This window comes from Camelus bactrianus, chromosome 14 (assembly GCF_048773025.1).
Source record: "Camelus bactrianus isolate YW-2024 breed Bactrian camel chromosome 14, ASM4877302v1, whole genome shotgun sequence".
NCBI classification, from domain to species: domain Eukaryota; kingdom Metazoa; phylum Chordata; class Mammalia; order Artiodactyla; family Camelidae; genus Camelus; species Camelus bactrianus.
Genome location: NC_133552.1, coordinates 69,371,171 through 69,392,443, shown reverse-complemented (window position 1 = coordinate 69,392,443; position 21,273 = coordinate 69,371,171). Strand labels below are relative to the sequence as shown.

Genomic DNA, 21,273 nt, shown 5'->3' with positions numbered 1-21,273 from the left:
GGGATTCAGGAAAGCTGAAACTGATTCCTGGCCTAATCACTGACCAGTTTTCTTCACTGCAAAACTTCCACAAACCATTTGCATGAGCTCTGCAAGCTGATGTCCGTAACAACTGCAGTTCAGCCTGCGCTATCTACTAATACCGCCTACGCAAACAACGTGGATGTGATTTTAAAGCCAAGGTGTTTTCCCGTCATCCTGAATGAGTTGGCTGATTCAAAGAGAACAGCACATGTGCCGTGTCCCCGTACGAGCAGAGTTAAAGAAGGAAACCTAAAAAGGTACTGGTTACATTTCAGTCTGAAGAGGATCACAGAACCTGTAATGCTGAGAAGAGCCCTCCGGGACTTCCACACAAGCACGGCCACCTAGGTCCACAAGACACCCAGCGGAAGCAGGAGCCAGGAGACCAGGCCAGCGCTGCTGGCACCGACTCGCGCAGGGCCACCCTGTCTCCTCTGATACGATACTTGGACAGAGACCAACAGGAGACACGGAGGTCCGCCTCCAGAGCACCACTGTGGAGTAAGACTGCACTCCTCGCCCCCGGAGCCTTCCCCAGAAAGGAAACCAACATCTCACATAAGAAGTTTTCCTGCTGTGAGCCCTGAAGAACCACCCACAGGACGCACAGTGCCTTTCTGTGGCTGCAACAGAAAACCACACACACAACACATTTCACCCACTAAAAAGCCAAGATGTTACAGCAGAGCCACGTCCCGGAGGAAGTGGAGGGCAGAGCTCAGCCAGGAATGGCAGGCACCCCCACCTACCCAAGCCCTAGGGTTCGGACAGAGGACGTTGGAGTCCAGACCAGGAGCATGGAGAGCTGCACAGAGAACGAGCAGAAACCAGAGCCAGACAGAGAGACGTGGATGAAGGAGCTGCCTGCAGAACAGAGGAGGCCAGGTTGCCGGGGCTCTGGGGCGGTGTGCTCAGAGACCAGGGGACAGAAAGGGGGGGTCACGCAGGGCAGAAGGGGCAGAGGGCCAGCCCACAAGGGAAGGTTCGGCCTTCCCCTCACTGCTGCGGCCCCAATGCCTGGAGCCAGCCCTGCAGAGTGCATGTCTAACAAACCCTCTGGGCCTGGGGGTAAACGCAGGTAAGCACAGGAAAATGCAGCGGAGACAGCTGAGCGCAGGAAATAAACGCTCCTGATGAGGGACCGCCGCGGGGAAACACTCATCAGTTGCTGTTTTAGTTCAAAACCTCGAAGTCTCGTGGATTCAGATTAACATCTCCTGATCAAGAAAGTAAGAAAGACTGGGAGCGGGGAAAGAAATAACCACCTCTGTGCACACTGTCCACACCCACACTCGCCCTGCAGGCTCATCACACCGCGCAGCCGTCGCAGGGACATGAAATGGCATCTGAATCAGGGCCTGACTTCCAGTTTCCGGCACGTGCAACTGTCCAGGAACAACGGAGGTCTGGCTGAGGTGTCAGACTTAATTCCACAGATCTTCTGAGCTCACAAACGGCCCAGGTTTCAAAATGCAGCAAGTTTTAGGATTCCGAAACACCTGTCTTCACTGCGTGTGGCGCACAGACGCCCTCCTCCAGCTGCGCACTCTCTGCATGTGCGCACGTCAGTCCCAGGGAAGGCCGTGCTAATACACAAAACCAGCGAGGACCTGCACTGGTCTGGGGACCGGCAGTCTGCACCAACACGGGCAGGGGGGTCTCTGATGCACACGAGGTCTCTAAGTCACATTAGGCATGTTGTAAAATCACATTTTTGAAAACATGTAACCATACAGGGAAACAGCCACAATACCAAGTTGGGCAACGAGAACAGAGTACAGCGCCACACCTTAACACAAAACACAGAGCACGACACACACACACGGAGACCGGAAAGCAACACAGCAGACCATTACCGGAGGGCCTATCTGTGTGGCAGACAGCTGACGGTTTTTACATCCATCTTCCTACTCTAGGCAGTCCACCTATATTCTACGTTGCTAATTTTTAGAGACATTCAAAACATAAGTTATTCTATAAAAATGTTTTGCAATTACTCACCACATTATAATAGCTTTTGTTAATGGCAGTCGTATCAAATCCTTTGGGAGGGCTCTTCAAGGCTCCGGATTTGGGTGACACGGGCTTTTCTGAAATAAAGACGGAGGCAGTTTCACGGCTCCACCCTAGAGACGACCACCCGCAGCAACCCGCAGCAGCCCACACAGTGCCAGCTTCTGGTCCTCAACGGCCCTCAGAGGGAGGCGGCACAGCCCCACCTTCTCCCTATCGCCGTCAGCTCCCTGCTTCCCCAGCCCGTTCCCCCGGCTCAGGCCGAACACCTCCGACAGATTCCATGCCACTGTTGTCAACGGAGCCAAGAACGTCAAGGCGTGAGTGTCGTTTATCATGTTGCTGCACAGGGACGCTCACTCCCACGTTCCAGAAAGTTACAAGCCATCAGACCCCAGACCCCACTGTGTGTCATGCCGGGTCCCCACGTGCCTCGAAGCGCCAGTCTTACATTTTACACTCTCTCCGCCCAAAAAGTCTGTGCCCGGAAGGGACAGCACAGAGCACCACCCTGGGTGCTTTTTGAACCCTAACGCACAGGCGTGTGCACGCACATACAGATGCACACGCCAAACCCACCCCACAGCGAAGGAGAGGGTGAGAGCACAGGCTCCTCCCAGCAGCACAAACGAGGTGCTGAGCCCCCTCGTGCCCTGCCTGCTCTTTCACAGCCAGTGAGCACGGGCGTCCAGAGCTCAGTCTGCACTGTGTCACTTCTCCATGTCAAAAATAAACAGAAAATACTGAAAAATGGCAAACTCAGGAAGCGGCAGCGTGCGTGCTCATTAAGCACCTGTGGATCAGCAAGCGAGAGTCACTCAAGCTCTGGTGTCACACTGCTGCCAGGGCGACGAGAGGCGCTGGAGGCCGTCAGTGCTGGGCTGTGCCTTCGTGACGAAACCGCCATAACATCCCAACAGCAGGGGCTTTCGAGAGCTTCCAGGTTGCTGACACACCTACGTGCCAGGAGGGTGGCATCCAACTCCACAGGGACAGAAACCCCTGAGCTCAGGACCCTTCTGGCCCTCACCCCGAGGGCCGCCAGTCTGGCTGGCTGCTTCCCGGGACCATCCACCACGCCCTTCATTAAACACTAAACCAGGAAACGTAGGCCACGCATCCTCCGAGCTCTGTGAGGCGTCGCAGCAAATCATCAAACCCCAGGAGAGGGTCGTGGGAGCCCCAGCTTACAGCCAGTCAGAAGCACAGGTGACCACCTGTGGCCTGCAGTGTACACAGTGGGGTCAGCCTGGGGACTGAGCCCTCAACCTCTGTGACCCTAACTCCATGTGGATGGTACCAGAACTGAATTGAACTGTGGACACCCAGCTGGTGTGAGCAAATTGCCTGACGTGTGGGTTTTCCAAGGAAATGTGTTTCGGAAGGGTTCCCAGTGTGGTGGTAGTGTGGGAAGACAGGAGAGACAGAGGTCTGGGGTCTTCTTACCAGTGGCGTGACCATATGGTGAAATACTATTCAGCCATAAAAAGGAATGACGTTCTGACACACACTACAATGTGGATGAACCTGGAAGACACGTTGAGTGAAATAAGCCAGACACAAAGGGACAAATGATGCATGACTCCACTCACACCAGGTTCTCAGAAGTCAAATCCACTGAGACAAAAAGTTGAACAGGGTTGCCAGGGGCTCAGGGGAGACAGGAATTATTTGATGGGTAGAGTTTGGGAAGATGAAAAAGTTATGAGATAGATGGTGGTGAGGTTTGCCCAACAATGTGAATGTTCTTAATGCCACTGAAATGTACACATAAAAATTATTTTTAAATGGTTAAAATGATAAATTTTTTACCACAATTAAAAAAAGAAAGAACAGGCATGTGCTATTCCTAAAAAAAAATCCAACACTAGAAACCTTTATGAATCAGGGCTGCTGGCTGCCTTATTACAATACTTACTGTTTGAAGTCATTGCTAAGAAAATACCTGTTATATCAAAACTGTTAGGTTCACTTTTTAGAATCTTTTTTTTTGCTACCTTAAAAAAAACAGCAGCAACTATCACTCAGTGAGCGCCTGCTCTGTGCCACACGGCGTGGCACAGGCAAACAAACCTGAGCACACGAACCCCCAGACCCTGCAAGCGAGGCCCCTGACCCTCATCCTAGACCTGAAGCACCTGCCCTGCGTCTGTCCACCCGGCCCTGCTCAGCACCACTCACCGAGCACCACCTCCCCACGCAGAACAGAGAAACTGCATCACACGACAGTATTTCCAATACAAGGCTCATCTCCCAAACCTCACCCCCTTCCCTTCTCTCCAGCCAGCCACGCTCTTCCCCTTTAAGTCACTGGTTTTGAAGTCTTATTCTGGTTTTACACCTCATCTGACCACCTATAACCAAGCTCCGTGAGAACACAAATTTTATATACATTTACGTATATTACACACATACACAGACACACACAGGCACCTGTGAAGGCAAGGACGACGGGATGGCACTCTTAACACTGGCAGTCCTGCCCCAGCCTCTCGTAGTTAGTGACCTGGCTCACGGAGGGAGTGGCAGCCGGGCGCCCGTGCTCAGGAAGCACAGCACCGCCCCCGAGGGAGGCCATGCAGAGCAGCGCGCACTCACTGAGACCCGTCACAGCCACACCCAGGTGACCTGAATCACAGACCCCAGGCCTTCGAGATAAGTTTCAATTCCACAGCATGAACCACACCTAAGCAGAGACGAAAAAGCGCCAAGTCCCCCTACTCCCTTTCAAAACAAGGTACGCCCCTGAACAGGACTTTAAAGTCAACAAAATACTGTTGAGCAATTACAGAACGTGACGCATTTTAAACCACTACTATCTGTGCAAAGAAGAGGACAGAAAGCACTTAACTGCACCCGACTGGTAAGAGCCCAGGGTGAGCAGCGCAGCCTGCGCGCGGCAGCAACCCCGAGTCCTGACACCAGCCCGGAGGAGGGTGATGCATACCACCTTCCATACCAGCGCAGCCCGAAAACTAGACCCCAGCAGATCCCAGACTTCTCCTCAGGAAGGGAAAGCAACAGGGAGCGCGACGCTCTGAAACTGCTGATGTCACAACCGGATGACATGCGGGTTTGTGACCCCGGGGCCCTTCACCCCAGCACCCGCGTGGGGTGAACATTGCTCCCTCGGGACAGAAAGCACAGGGGAGACTCTGCCCCTCAGCCCAGGGCCGGGTCCCGGGCCCAGTGGCGTGTCCTGGGCGCGTCCACGGCTCTCCCGCCCTGCCGGCCACTTACCGCTGGACTTGACCTCGCGCACGTAGTTGCTGGGGAACCAGCCGGTCCTGCCGTTGTGCGTGCCCTCCCACCAGCCCCCCTCCTCCACTCGCGTGACGTGGATGACATCTCCTTTCGAGAAGGAGAGCTCGTCTTCATTTGTCTGCTGGAAGTTAAACTTGGCTCGTACCACTAGCTGACTGCTGCTGTTATCCGTCATGTCCTGAGAGGGGGGAAGGGAGAACAGTCCGTGAGGGATGTACAGCCTAGTCACTATGATCAGATTAGACTTTACTACTTCAAATGCAGCATAGCTGCCCTGGTCACGCAGCAGAGGAACAACTAGAGTCATTCAGGTCCCCACCTCCCGCCGGGCACCCTGACCACCCCGACCCCAACTCCAGTCCCAGAGGAAACCCTCTTAATGGCTTGAAAGGTCTCATTCCTGCCCCTGTTACGCCTACGTAAATGCAGACACTTTCACGGACATTTACACAGAATTACATGGTACACACTTCTCTGTAATTTGCAACAAGTTAAAATACTGTGATCATTTTTTTTCAGCAGGACTTAATTACCTGAGTCTCAACTAACTGCATAGCGTTACACTGTATGGCAGTGCAGAGTTAACCAATGAGGCTGGTCCTAATATTTTTCTATTGCAAAACAAGGCTGCATTAGAACTGTCTGCACATCTGTCTTCGAACACAGCAGTAAATAAATCAAATTGTTAAATTCAGATCAGAGAACAAAGGTAACTCACATGAAATTTTCACACCTATTCCTAAATTGCTCTCCAAAAAGGTCCTACAGACCCACACCAAGCCTCATTCCCGCCAGCGGCATCTAAGAGTTCTCACTGCCTCAAATACTCACCAACACTGGATACTGCCAAACATTTAAATTTTTCCTGAACTGACAGGTAAAAATGGTACTTCATTTTAATTTGCATCTTTCTCAGAGATTAAGCATAATTACAGAAAACCCGGAAGAGAAAGGTAGACTGGCTAGAATTTTTTTTAACCTCCATCCACCCCCGACTGGAACTGCCAACAAGAATCAACGAAAATCCCCAAGAAAAGCCTGCTCCCCTGGTCAGCGGGCAGGGAAGGGGCAGCAGGCAGGCTCACTCATCCGGTGACAACGGGTAAGCCGCTCATCTGGCACCGGGTGTCCAAGGGGACAGGGTCGGACGTGCTGTGCCCCATCAAGTGCCAGCGCTGCATCAGCACCAGGGACGCGGCAGGAATCTAGCGCCCACTCCCCAGGGGCAGCAGGCAGCACCCCCTGCCCATGCAGGGGAGGAGCCGGCCCGGCATCTCCCCAGTTCCCATCCAGAGGCACTGTCAGGGCTCCAGCAGGAGCCCCAGTGACACCAGGTAAAGGCGTCTGACCAGACAGCACTACGAGGAAACTAACCTGTCACTAGAACCACAGCCGCCCAGCCCAGGCCAGCGCCACTGCACAGAACAGCCAGGGCCACGGCTGCAGAGACACAGACTGAAGCAGGGCCCGGCTCCTCCTAACACCCTCTCCAAAGGGTTCAGGACACAACCGAAAACATTCCTCGTCCCAGGACAAGGAAGACAAGAGCCCAACCGAGAAAGGACAAGGGTACTAAGACCAAGACGACGCTCTCTCAAAACGGACGGACAAAACAGAAAATCCCAGAAATGAAACAGAACCTATAAAATGTACTCAAACTGACAGAGAGGAGAAACATGATGAGAGCCCCCTGGGCTCATGGAAGTGACAAAGATCTGAGGCTGGGGCCATCAAAGTCCTGGAGGAGGAAGAGGCCAGTGCTGAAAAGGAGTGTAGAAATAAGGCTGAAAAGTCCTCGATGCGACAAGAGACGCAAACATACAGTTAGGAAGCTGAGTGGACCCCAAACAGGACAAGCCTAAAGGAGTCTGGACTAAGCCACATCACAATTAAACTGCAAAAGGGCCAAAAACTCTTAGTATTTGGATTTAAAAAGACATCTGAGGATATGCAGGGTCTGAAAAACCTCACCTCCCCTGAGCCCTTCCTCAAGAAGTTAGTAAAAGACGTACTCCAAAACAGATGAATTAACCAAGAAAAAATGAAGACATAAGGCGGCAGAGGAAGTCGCTCAAGTCACAGGGAGCCTGCAGGGCTGATGAAGTCACAGGCGGCAGCTGGCGCAGCCTGGTGGCAACCAGCCAGCCAGCCCTCAAGTGGGCCGCTTCCTAGGAGGAGGCAACCGTAAAGTCCTAACACGTCTGAGTGGCCAAGAAGAGACTCTTTCAAAAAAGGCAAAAGACTGGGCCTGCAATCTGCAAACGGTGCACAGAAAACTCGACAGGCAACAGAATGTCATCAGGAAAGAACAGTCCCAGACACAGGGTGGCTCCGTGGTGAGTCTGGGTCATAACGATGTTGTACCAACATCCACTCAACGAAGCCAGGCGGGGCTCAGCCACGGGGGGACCCAGCTGCGCTCAGCAGGTGAAGGCTGGGGCGTGGAAGAGCCCAGAGCCCCCTCTTTCCTGGGGGAAGTCCACAGTCATAACACGTCAAGTTAAAAAAAGGAAAAAAAATCCAGCTTTACATAAGGCCTTCTCGGTAGAGACACAAAGACAATTACCTACAGAACCAACAGAAAAAAACGGGAAGTAGCCGACTCTGCTGACTCTTCCTGACAGCAGGTCTGCGAGGATCACCTGACTCTCTCAACCAAGTGCACGTGTCACTGAACAGGGACAGAAAAGGACAAGGCACAAACACAGCGCCGAGCAGAACTTCAGGAAGAGAAGCTGACGGAGCTCTGAGCACCTCATACGCACCCATCTGCTTAAACCTGAGTTTGCACATGCTCTGCTGTGAGTCATGAATGTTTAACAATTCACATTAATACATTACAGATTTATGTGAAGAATTGTACATGTAACGCATACTTAATATTTAATACTTAGAATAGTCAGTAAAGAAATCTCTCTGCAACACTTGGCCTGGATGCAGGGCTGACCGCCATCCCCTCACCCTCGGGCGGGACACACTGCCCCCCGTCTGGTCCGGAGGACGCGACTGGCTTAGAGGCCGCAAACTGCTGTCCCCTCTGTCAGCCGTCTGTCCCCATCTCCACCTCCACCACACCATCCTTTCTGTGATGTATCCAGCTTTGGGTAAAACGTGCAGCCACGAGCTGGTGCCAAAGTCCAACAACAGAACACGACATAGAACAAAAAAACAGATGCGCAGAGCAGGCCTCTAGGGGTCAAGCCGGGCCACACGAGGGGATGCCACACAGGAGGTGCCCCACGTCCACCCCACTGTCATGGGTTAGGCCCACAGTGACACTTTCCTACTTCAGAAAGGGACACTCCACAAAGAACAGGACAGGGAGGTGTCAGGGGTGGGGGCACAGAGGACAGGTGGCCAGTCCAGACCCTTCACTTCTGAACCCACAAACTCCCCACTCGGGAGGCGTGCTCTGGAGGCGCTGTCGGAGGGCGGGTGAGAGGACACCCCACCGGGCTCCCACTTCCTCACCCGGCCCCCGCCGCCCTGCCGTCTCGGGCAGCTGGAAAGGCTGTATCTCATCACTGGCTTAACTTCGTGGGGTCCTCCTCCCCTTTTTAAAGCCTCCTGGAAACTCTAGCTGGTCGCCATCTGGGCTCAACATGACCCTCCCCAACCGTCTAAACCACAGCAGGCCGATCAAGAGTGGCCGCCGTCATTGCTGTGAGGAAAGGACAGGGACGCGGCTGGAGCGGCAGCTGCCACACAGGCGGCGCCCACCAGCCTCGGCTCCACCTGGGAGTGTCCCCTGTCAACTCAGGCAGGCCGGGCTCGTCCTGCACGGACGCTGCTCCTCACTAAAGCTGAGACGGGAGGAAGGTGAAGGCGGAGAGGTGGCCCCCGGGCAGAGAGCACAGCCCACGTCCTCTGGAAACAGGGACCCTAATGGCCTCTTTCTCACCCTACAAAGTGGCACCCATCAGTGTCCTGCACCTGTAACGTACTCACGCGCCTTCCTGTCCAGCGTTCTGGCACTGTCCTGATAATCCCAACCCGGGGTGTCTCAGAGTGCTGCCCTCACACACTCCACCTCTCCTCTAGTCCCAAAAAGGGCTTATACTCGCATTTGCAGAACCAGGGAAACATTTTAAAGTACCCATCACTCCAGGTAAACAGACGTATATATCTTAGACTGTAACTCCCCAAATACACCAATTTCTCAGGAGCTGTCCTTAAGCAGGGCACGTGGAGAACATGAGTGAAGGCAGCAGGGCCACAGCGCCCTCTGCCGGCGACCCTCCATGGGTCCGAGCGCCCAGCACACAGGTCCGCACACACTTGTGTCCCACACTCCACCCTCAGCAGCAGGCTCTCACTTACCAAGCTCCGGTACTGGCCCTGGAACAATTTTGAAGTCCGGCAGTGCGAAGGCTGGGATCCCAGGGAGTCGAAGGACTTTATCCGGTGAGATGAGGGCCGGGCACACACGGAGTCACTTCCCAGGCCGATGTCTGCAAGGGCGTCAGAGGGAAGAGAGCGAGCTGAGCGCCTGACCCCGCACCCTCACCGCACAAGGGCCCCGCATCCCATCCCTGCAGGGGAGCGGGAGCAGGCGCCATCCTGCACCCACTCGGGCACCGGCCCAGAAATTAACCAGACATGACTATTCACCTGTTCTTCTTCAGGGTAAGTTTCAAGTTTGTAAAGTGTTTGTAACCATTTTTAATACTTTCCTTTCACCTTGAAAAAGTAAGCCCCTCACATGCAACTACTTAGCAGAGCACCACCCGGGACTCACCCCACCGCACGCCTACCCTCCGGGATTATACCTCAGACAATAAGCAGTGAGTGTGATTTTGCAAGAAAGGAAAAGACTGTCTTACTGAAAACAAACAGAAACTTCCTAGCATTTTCTGGCCAGAGAGGCCCTTCTGAGGATGATTTCCTCAGCTGGGAGGCAGCCACGCTTTCTTCCCCTCGCAAAGCGGCTGAGAGGACCAGCCCAGGTGGTACTAGGGGCTCAGCTCTCTCTGGAGTCCCTTCAGGACTGCACACCCCACTCAGGTCAACCCGCACGACAATGTTAGCAACCCACTTTGCAGAAGTGACATGAGACCCCAAAAAAGTTTTCCAGGGAAACCACTGCTGTGAGATGCACGAGGTTTAGAAACTCCCTGCAGCTACACAGGGGCTTCCCCCTCCTCCCCCAGGTAAAACACCCTGCAACTGCTGGTCTCCAGGTCCTATCTTTCCAGCAGATGCTTGGATTGGCTTAAGTGGTGTCTCATAAAACTCCAACTTAGTTACCAACAACTGCAAGTGTGAGGCCTTTACAGGGAAACCTAGGTTTCCAGCTGTCCCTTAAGCATGTAGGCTGGGATACCACTGGGTCTGGGTCCCTGGACCGGCCCAGCGCTGCAAAGGGCCACCCCCTGCTTGCCCCCCTCCTCCAGACTGCCTGCCGGGCCCACAGGCCCTGGCGTCTGGGAGCCCTGCCCTAAAAACCACCCTGACATCTCAGTCTTGAGTCTGTACCTCCAAAGGGTCCCTATGATTCTCAGGTCCCGCTCAGGGCTGGCAGTAATGCCACAGAGTGTTAGTGCTCCCTACAGAGGCCTGGGCAATCCCAAGCACAAACCAGCTCCCAAAGGGCATTTTGTGAAGACGCTGCCCCAGTGGCTGCCCGCCTGCCGTACCCAGGGGACACTTAACATGAGGGAAGTCTCTCCAGGACACCTCTTACTTCCCCAGCACCAATCTTTTTTCTGTCTCCGCACACCAGGAGAACACACGTGGTTTCCTTTAAGTGCCAGAGCAGAGGGAAGGTGACGACAGGCTTTTCTCAAGAAGGCTGCCAACGACCGTGGAAGCAGCAGGCGCACCTGTCTTATACCTAAGTCAGCCACGTAAAGCTGAGGTCTAATAAAGATACAGTCATCTCCATCGCACTGACTTCAAAAACAAAAATTAAGAGCCAGCAAACAAAAGGCAAAAACTTCTTTCCGTCTGAGAAGGCTGTCATCTTGTCTGAAGAGAAAAGTACCAAGTTTATTTCAGAACCCCCGACAGGTCTTTGTTCAGAACAGCGCTCCCCGTTCCACAGCCAGTGTGCATGCGATGCTGTCAAGAACACAGGAGAAACACCTCCTTGTTAGGGGGTAAGAGCCACAGGAACAGGCAACCGGAGACGCGGCTCCCGGCCTTCACGTCCCCACTACTGACGTGTCACCTGCGGCCGCACCCTGACAGCCCTCCCAGCAAACAAATGGCGGGAGGGTCACTGCAGACGGTCCTGTGGCCCCGAGTGTCGTGGCTCTATTCCCTCCACACAGAGGCGAGTGCACCCATCTGAAGGGCCAACGTGTAAAACTAGGAGGGACCCCCTACAAGATAAACACAAGTTTCCTGATCAGGAGACTGTCAAGGTCCAACTTCCCCCATAAATCTGAAACTACAATCTGTAAAGGTAAATGGGAAAGCAAAGATGACTTTCAAACAAAAGAGCCACCAAGTCCTTCTAGACTCACACACTCTCCAGACCCAGTTTCTCCAGCCCGCGGCCAGTGTGGCCTCCCTGGGAGCATGTGCACAGACCCTGCAGTCCTCACCGCGGTCTGGGAGCCCACCAGAGGGCCGGCACCGCCTCCTCCACTCACCCTCTCCACTGAGAGTGAGGGGCCCAGAACCTGCAGACCACACAGCCCGGGTGCCCTGTCACCCACAGGAAACCTGGCCCAGGCAGGAGTTTACTGTAGAGGCCAAAAAACTGGCCACACCTCAAAAACAGTCACTAGATCTGCTGACCAGATATGCTTCAATCAGCATTAACTTAATAAAAATCCAGAGCAAGGAGCTTCTAGGTCCAGGGCAGCCCACGAGAACGCCCATGTGGACAATGCCTTCCTCCTCTGCTCTACTTCCAGGCAGAAAGTCTCCGCCCACAGGAAGGAAAACAGTCAATACCTACTTGATATCTACCAGGACCTACAGAGGAAGACTAACAAGGAATAAATAATAAGAATACCATTGCAGCAGAAGAGACAGCCTAACATTAATGCAGTCCTTTTTCATTCAAGGACACTCATTCTGCCTCCTAACAGGAAAGCAAGTCTTTGCCCTTCAGTGGTCCCCTCCCGTCCAATTCAGTAAAAAGAGACTTACCTGCTGTAACTTTATTTAGAGTCACTAAGGAGCTGAGGACCTTGTTGAAATTCTGCCCCTGATACAAGTCGTTCGCATCAAACGTCTGAAAGGGAAAAGTGGACAAGCAGGATTAGCAGAGCCCCATGAGGGGCAGGGGAGCCGGCGCCCCCCGCAGCAGCAAGAGGACTCACAGGCCGAGCAGGGGAGACCCTCGGGGCACGGCACACCTGGGAGCCCGGCCTACGTGGGACGGGACGCCAGACCAGGCTCCCTCGTGGGGCCCCTTTGATCCCGGGCCTGAGCCCAGTTTCCTAGCCACCTGCTCCTCACCCTATGCCCACCACCCCCCCCAGCCACAACCTGGGCGATGCTGGTGCCCAGCAAAGCCTCCCTCCTTAGACTGAGGCTGAGGCCGCAGGGCAGGCCTGCTGAGGCCTCCTCTCCTCTCACAGCCGAGGCCAGGGCCAGCAGCAGGAAGGGGAAGCGCAGACATCGGGGCACACACTCAAGAGGAAGGAGGGGAAGGACTCTGGGAGCAGGGCAGCAGTTCTGGGGGGGCACCTCCATCCTCGGGGCAGAGAGCTGAAGCCAGACCAGGACTGTCTGATCTGCATCTCCCACAATCTCAGCAACCAAGGGACAGGGGACATGACCAAGTCAGCCCCTGCCCACCGCCGGCCCTCCCCGCCCACCCTCAACCCCAGGAGCCGAACGAGATGCACACCCAGCCTTGCAGAGCCAGCGCGGCCAGTGCACGACACGTGTACAAACACATCTCACTCCCAGACACTGACCACATACAGCTCTAAGCCCTGAACAACACCCCACAAACTCAGCATCAGATCACCCACAGCTCTGTGACAGACAAGTTATGGAAAAATTCTTTCAAAGATGCGATTAACAGAAAGGTGTGTTTAGGTGACAAAATGTAAACTGTGTTAACATACGTCAAAGGTTCTGGCACAGGAACAAAAACGAACTAACAGTCATCCCAGGAGTGACTTCCTCTCTGGTCGCCCGCCACCTCTCCTCCAACGGCAGCCCCTCCACCCCACATCCTGCCAGGAACCCCGCTTCTCTGCTTCCTGCCCCCCACCCTTCTCATCTGACTGCTCCAGCCCCATGTCCCCCTAGGCTCGGCAGGGCCCAGCCAAGCCCCCAGCACACCCATCGCGACAACTTTACATCCCATGTGCACACGCCACTCTCGACTGAAATCTATAAAAGCTGACTTCACAGCACATGACATCCAGCAAGTGGCCGGTACAAGGTAACAGTGCAAATGTTTGCTGAACAGGTAAATAACACACCCACCCACCCACCAGCCACCCTGTGGTGCTGAATGTCCCTGAGAGGACAGTCACACAAATAATAGCTAAGAGGAGCCATCCCGGAGCTGAACAATGATTGCTGTCTTCCTAGAAGTCTCCAGTTAATAGTCTTCTGTCTTAACTTCCCAGATGAGAAAAAATCATCACCAGATATGTTATTTAAACATGAACAAAAGAAAGTCCAGAAGTTGAAAAACCACCTCTAGAATGGAGGCCATGGGAGCCGAGCTGAGAGAGCGTCCAGCACAGAGAAGGGAGAGAACCAGCTGGACCCACAGCACAGACACCCGAGAGCCCCAGCACATCACGGACGCACCTCATCTGGATGAAGCAAAACTACAGCTCAGGTCACGATGCTAGACCCTGCCTATAAGAATAAGGAACCCTCAGAACAGTCTTTAGATCACCTTATAACACAGCTAACTCATCTGCTCTGGTATCTATTATTTTAAAACAAATTCCAAGTCAAATGGGAGCATTCATTGTCTAGGCTGATGTACCCATGTACATTTTTTAGTGGGTGGGCTGCATTTTTTATTAAAAGTATTACCCTGCATAGGCCTCAGCTCCCTTCTGTAAAATGTGGGAGCAGGTGATCTGTACACCTCCCAGCCCTCAAGCTCTAACTCGAGAGCTTGGAAAATTCAAATCGTGGTATTGTGCAAAAAGAAACATACAGAAAGACACCGACTAACCTTCATTGTGGCGAGGCAGAGAGGCACAAAACCCAGAAAAACAGGATGCCGAGAACTGAAGTTTCCTGTTATTCCAGAACTATATATCTTTCTTACATGGATACCAGGAAGTGTCTGGTTGGCAGAGACGGTCCACCAATGGGCTCCAACGTGACGTCAGACCAAAGTGAGTTCACACACATGCCACCTTCCTAACAGGAAACTACACAATGAGATGAGGCGAACGCTTGTCACTGAGAGGAAAAGGCGCATATTCTAAGTCAATGAAGTGTTTTAACTGAAGTTCTTCTCTAGAGAAAGATAACAGGCTATTTCTTGAAAAAGGAATCTATTCGACACAAAGCAAAACCAGAAAAATCTTCGCATACAGAGAAAGCCTGCGCTCCGAGAGTAAGAGGAAATTCTCACCAACAGGCACATATCAGGGGTCCCAGAGCCACAGCCTGCCCCGCGGGGGCTGCCCACGCTGAGGGCTGGGCTACAGGGGGCGGAGCCGGGTGCTGCCCCTATGTCCCCCTTCAGGTGGTTCTCAGGAGGGGCTGCGGTCAGGGCCTCCCAGGACATCAGGAACCAAGATGTTCAAGACACAGAGCAGACCAACTGAACGCGAATTGCTGAGGAAGGGGCCCCAGATGAGAATGGGACGCTCACCAGGTGATTCCGGGCAGCCCAGGATGAGGTGGGGAGAGGAGGAAGGGTCACAACCCTCTCCCCGTGCAGTGAGGAGGGGACACAACACCCCACAGATCCTAGAATCGATCCAGTCATAAAAGTGTACGACCAAATACTCACCGTCAACTTTTACACTTAAGTGAAATAAAGGTGCAGCAGAATAACCCAAGTCTCAAAACAAGCCTACAAGTTTTCTACAAAAAAAAAACAAACAAACAAACCTCATAATATTAAATTCAGTAGCTACAGTTTTTTAAATATTTCACTTTCAACAGAAACAACAATACATAATGAAATACAACCAATAGGAAACCACAAGGAAACCAGGATGGAAGAGACGCCGGGTATTCAAAGTGAGACGTAAAATACTTGGAGAGTCTCTACCGTGGCCCACAAGGGGAGAGGCTGGGCTGGACCAACACCGCACGGCTGTGCTGGGAAGGAGGCAGGCGATCCTTCTCAACCTGAAGCCTCCCCCTGCCCTCCCCCAGTAGTCAGGGCCTTATGCTACTGAAGCCTTGGGGGCCTCCGGTGTCCCGTCCTTAAATGGGAACGAGGAGCAGGTAAGATTCTGAGGATGCTGCAGGTGATGATATGAAGTAGCAACGGGCAAACGCCTCACCAATGACTGAGATCAAACTCTCAGTTCTGCACCCAGAACCCCAAGGCCTCCTGTAAAAACTGGCCCACCAGTCACTACGTTCTACCAAGGGAAACGCTTGTTTAATAAAATGCAAACAACTACAAAACAAAACCAGCTTCATGCATGGCTGGGTGCTCAGGACCAGAGAACACTTGAGAAACGGTGCAGAGAACGGGCTGCACACCCCACACACGCAGGCGCCCACCTCCATGGACGACACCGCCGCCCCAGGTCGCACTCCAGCGGGAGACCCCCCTCCGCCAGCACTGAGGCTCCCATGCTGGAAGCCGCTGCTCCTGACACAGACCCTGCCCCGCGCTCACCTTTTAGCACCCCGAGCCTGTGAGGGGGAACACGGACACTGCCAGCCTGCACTCGGGCTGCTCCCCGCTGCACCTGCCGTCGTCCCCGAACGCCACCCGGGTCGGGAACAACTGTCGCCCCGTGCTATCTGCAGACACAGAGCCATCCAAGGCCTTCTCACTGTTAAGTCTGAGAGAGGGGATCACAGCCATTATTAACACAGCACACAATCACAGATCTACCCGGAGCCAGCCTGCGAAAGTGGGTGGCGGGGCACCATCAAGGGCAGTGCCTGAGGTGGGCGGCGCTGCCCCGAGGACCACCTGTGCCCTTCCTACAGGACATCCTCAACAGGGGAGATGGCCTCCTGGCAATGGGAGGGAAAGAAAATTAAACCTGAGGCTCTCTGTCCAGGGGTCCCACTGATCCCATTTGGAAGGGGCTTCTAGGAATCTGCCTACATAGCTAGGAACCACCCATCAGAGGTTCCCAGCCTGGCCTTCCTCCCCATCTGTTCTGCAGCCCAGAGAAACCAGGTCCTCAGAGCACCCAGCACCCTGACCACTGACCCCCAGGAAATACTGCCAGTGACATCACTAGGAGGACTAAACCTGACCGTCAAATACCCAGAACCTGGCCCAAACTCAACCTCCCAGCCTTAACTTTTGCTAGTCCCCTAGAAATAACCTATTTTGACATATTCCTTACCTATATTTAATATCACATTTAGTGTCAGGTTTAGTTACTGAACTAACACCTGAAAAAAGGAGGGTTCACCTGTACATGAGGAAGACAAGGCTGTCTGCCACATGTCAACCGTCACCAGTACCCCTCTTGGCAGGGCAATGCCATCAGGGTGACTTCATGTGCACATGGAGGAGCTCCCAAATGTGCAAGCTCTAGCCAGACAGAGGACGACTATGTTTTAGCAGAAAGAGCCACCATGGTTTTCAGGAAAGCATTAACTGCTAATTTGGTAAAATAAGGAGATTTCGAAGGCACAAGACAAGAACAGATGCTGATCTACCCAGAATGTTCACTCTCATTATGCTGGTTTCCAACCTCCCTTGTCTAACTCCAAGACACTGCGACCTCCACTGCGACCCTGGGAGAGGGTGTGGGCCCCCACCCACTGCCATGCCTTCCTGCAGGTTCTGGCCAGTGAGGCGTGCGCACCAGGTACCAGATACTGGAGGACGCTGCAGGCCAGCCCCCAGCAGGAGCTTTAGGGACCCCCGAGTGTTCAGCCTGCCTCCCAGTCTTCTCCTTTAAATGAGAACGGCAAGGCCCAAATTGGAGCTGCTCCATCAGCCTGGATCCCAGAATACAGAGCACAGAGCAGAGCGACCCCGCGTCCGCAGCTAACACATGATGGCAGGGTAGACCTCGGTGCCATCAGCCCCAGAGACGTGGGGGGCGGCCGGCCAACGGCATCTCTAGCACGAGCCGGCAGCACACCACGCCCACCCTGCCCCAGCAGAACTGGGTCTGAAGGGCAGACCGCAGCTCCAGAAAAACAAAGACACTGCCAAGACAAGACACCAGCGTCTTCGTGCTCGCCCGCAAAGAGCGCCTTCTCTCTCGGAAGACTCTCTCCTCCCTTGCCGTCGGCCAGCACCCCAGAGCAAGGAGGGCAGGTGCCCCAGCGTCGGCCAGGTGCCCCAGAGCAAGGAGGGCAGGCGGGACCGGGAGCCACCTCCGACCCCTCGGCTCCTGCACCGCCCGCCACATCCCCACAACAGAGCCCAGAGGCCCAGAGGCCCAGCCGCCAACAGTCTGCGCAGCGGGAGTTCAGAGCAGCCTGGCTGGGGGTTGTGACCCAGGTCTCCCACAGGGCGGTCGTCAGGAACCCGCTGCCAGCCTGAAGGCCCCGGGCTGAGGACCTGTTGGGACAGCTTGCCCACCGGCTATGGCGGGAAGCCTGACACTTGTGTCCTCACAGCACGGCTGACAATGACTGGTTTGCACAACCAGCAAGTCAAGAAGGGCAAGAACCACACGCACAGACTCGGAGGCTCCAGGCCATCCCCTGACCCTGCTTTCCTCAGTGTGGGCCGCAGCCTCAGGACTGCCCTTCCTCACGGGGCCACAGAACTGCCGGCAGCCCTGGAGCTCAGCCAACAAGACCACCCCCTCAGCTGCACCTGCCGGCCCCGCCTGAGTCCCAGCCACACAGCGAGGGACGGGACGGAGCAACAAGGAGCTGCGCCAGCCCCAGGCGACACAAGACAGGCGCCTTCTAGCAAACCTGTGCCCGCGTGTGACTCCCAGTGCAAAGCGGGGGGCGGGGGCCACGAAGCACCAGGACCAACCAGAGCAGCCCGACGGACTCCACCAGGGATGGCACAGCAGGGGGCTCTGCTACCACTGGCGCTTCCACACACCCTCCCCAGAGCCCACCCACACTCACGGCAACCTGGCTGCACGGACCCCCAGACGTCACCAGCCACAGCACCTGACCCACCTCACCTCCCCGACACAGGAGCAAAAGTAGATGGCTCACACCTGAATGACATCACCAACGATGACACTCCGTGATGTACCCAAGGACAAAATGCCCCGCAACGTGGAGAAGTCTTTCCACCGCCTCAGTACTAACAGAGAGACCCCCACAACCAAGGCTGGCAAAGCACCTTCTCAACTTACACAGCCTTCATATTCCAAGTGCAACCAGCCAGGTCAGCTCCTCCACTGAGTTTATGAGGAAGCTATTTTTGACACAAGAAATTGTTACTTTTAGCACAGTTCTGGAGTGTGGTTCTCGAAGTTTAAAAATATAATCTTGTCCTATCACACTGTCAAATGGAATTTGTGATTTCAGAACAAGATGAATCTTAAATAAGTTGTGCTTTTTAAGTTTAATGCAAATGGTCCATATTGTTGGAACTATGTGAAAAACAGAGCTCCAGCAGGGAATTTTTGCCTCCTTGGCTTCTGTGGATTTTGTATTTCATTCCACCTACACCTACACCCTGGAGATAAAATTAAAGTCTGATGCTGGATTCTGTCAGGACACAGCCTTTCACCCAACGTGCTCCCAGTTTCTTTCAGTTTAAAATGACAATGAAATCATTTTGTGGATGCCCCTGTAATCAACACCCAAAACCCCAGGACAGGGACCACCTGTACAACAATATTTTAAGTGGTTCCCAAGAAGGCTGAGGGGGAGGGAGAACGAAGCTCTGAGAAGTAAGGCAAGATGGCTGACGCAGCCAAAAGGCCGCTGAGTCTCCGTCCTCCATAAAGCAGCAGCCGTCCGAACAGAGTCCGCCGGGAAGCGGAGGCTGGCCAGGCCGGGGAGAGGAGGGACGAAGCGTCCAAGAGGCACGGGGCGCCAGGCTGCAGGTCTCAGGCCAATCCTATTTCACAAAGGGGAAAACAAGGCTCCAAGATGGCGTAACAGAGGTTCCAGAGGAGAGCAAAGAACTGAACCCAGTGAGTCGCTGCTGCTCCCCTCCCTACCCCCACCACACACACACACACACACACACACACACACACGTCAAGCAGGGCAGCACCCGAGAAGAGGGCTGGGCTCAGCCATGCCCCACACAGGCGCAGCAGCCCACTTGCCTACAATGGGCTCCGAGTCCGTCTCCCAGGGACAGTGAGGTGAGCCCGGGAAAGCAGCCACTCAGTGGCCACAAGAGAAAGGTCTGGGCAGGTGCACGATAACTTCTCAGGCTGACAGTGAGTTAGGTGCTGGCATCAGAGCCAGAAGGGCAATAAGCACAGTGCGTTCACTTTAATACTCCATGTAAGTAGTTCTAAACTCAAACTCTGAGCAGTGCTTCACAATGGTAAACTGCAGACATACACTTCCTCCCAACCTTCCCAAGGCTCCACTGCAATGACAGAAAAGGCAGGCTTTAAAAAACAGCAATAAAGAAGGAATCCACTGCAGTGCTCAAGGAGGGAGCGGAGAGGCCAGGAGCCGTCCAGATGAGGCTTAGGGAATTCCTGAGAACAGGAAGTAGACGGGATCTCAACATCTGAGAGGGGTTCTCCACAGCACTCGTGAGAGCCCGGGGAAAGAGAGGGGAGCCCTCCAGCACCAGGACAGGAGAACAGCGCCTGGGGCCCGCAGCGCAGTGGCCACTCCCTCCCCGACTCCCTCCCGTAGCCCAGCGCCCCAGACCCCACCAGGAGAGCCTGCTGCCTGCCTGCGCGGGATTCCTAACGTGAATGAGGTGCTGCCAGTCCCCTACACCCCACAGGCACCAAGAGGAGGAACTGGAGAGGCAACTCTACCCGAGAATGGAATGCCCTGAGGGCTCTCACCTGTCCCCTCCCTGGAGGGGGCAAGGCAACAGGATGCAGGAAAAATCCATCCTTCCACCCTGCCTGGGGGCACCGCCCTCAGCTCCCCACCACTACCCCATCTCCGTCCTGCCACAACCTGCAGTGACACCATCCTGGGCCAGTCCCGGACCACCAGCACGGCTACACATTCACATCAGCCACTGGGCCTTCAGTCACAAACAGGAAGAGGAACCAAGGCCACGGTTGACAGAATAGTAAAGAGGACAAGTGACTTCGGCTCCAAACAAGATGTAGCAGACACTCTCCTGTTCCTCCAGCTGAGCGCAGCTAAAAGCCCCGGACGTTACACGTAAGAGACCACATGTAAGAGGGACGAAAGACAAGCCAGTGCTGAAAAGGACAGGCTCGCGGGCTACGAGCTGCAAGACCCGAGAGACAGCACAGAAGCAGGCTCTCTGGGTTCCCTGTCTGCTCCCCCGGCTGGGTGCTGAGGAGCCTGCAATCCCAGCACACCGAAGGGCGCAGACCTAAACAGCCCGGGAAAGCCTGCCTTCTCCAGCCAGAGCACCAGGGAGGCGGCAGCCCAGCACACAGGCAACTTCTGGACAGTAACCAACCTCCCCTCCAAACAGCACAGGAAACACGGCCTACGCTCCCAGGCCTAAACAAAGTGCCCCCGAGGCCCCACAGAGTCGCACAGAGTTCCTCATTTTCCAGACAGGAGCAAAGTCTAAGAAGTACCCACTTCTGGTTTACTATGTACAAAACTAACTACTGAAAAATTATGAATCACCAAACAGCACAATGAGTAAAATTTGGGATACAGAGGGATGGTGAGGGAGCTGGGAGACAGTCAAATGTGCCAAATCCTTTTCTTTCACGTGAACCGGAAAGAAGCATAGTAGGAGAGGAGGAACTGGATGAGGGGACGACTTTACGGGTAAAAATCCAAAGGGCTTTGTAAGAATTAGCCATTACAGTG

The 21,273-nt window shown here is 54.2% G+C and overlaps 1 protein-coding gene across 6 annotated transcripts in view; it reads right to left on the bottom strand.

Annotated features, from left to right (window-relative positions):
* Positions 1–21,273, bottom strand: part of ARHGEF7 (Rho guanine nucleotide exchange factor 7) — a 104,076-nt gene that overhangs the window by 42,588 nt on the left and 40,215 nt on the right. For 4 of the 6 annotated variants that reach the window (XM_074378557.1, XM_074378554.1, XM_074378553.1 and 1 more), the window contains exons 3-6: positions 12,403–12,487; positions 9,622–9,752; positions 5,278–5,479; positions 2,026–2,114 (exon numbers count right to left, since the gene is read on the bottom strand). In XM_074378557.1, the coding sequence (XP_074234658.1) occupies positions 2,026–2,114; positions 5,278–5,479; positions 9,622–9,752; positions 12,403–12,487 (507 nt within the window). Of the gene's footprint in view, positions 1–2,025; positions 2,115–2,830; positions 3,491–5,277; positions 5,480–9,621; positions 9,753–12,402; positions 12,488–14,410; positions 14,484–21,273 lie in introns of those variants that run through there. The other 2 variants (XM_045514757.2, XM_074378556.1) reach the window with 2 other exon arrangements.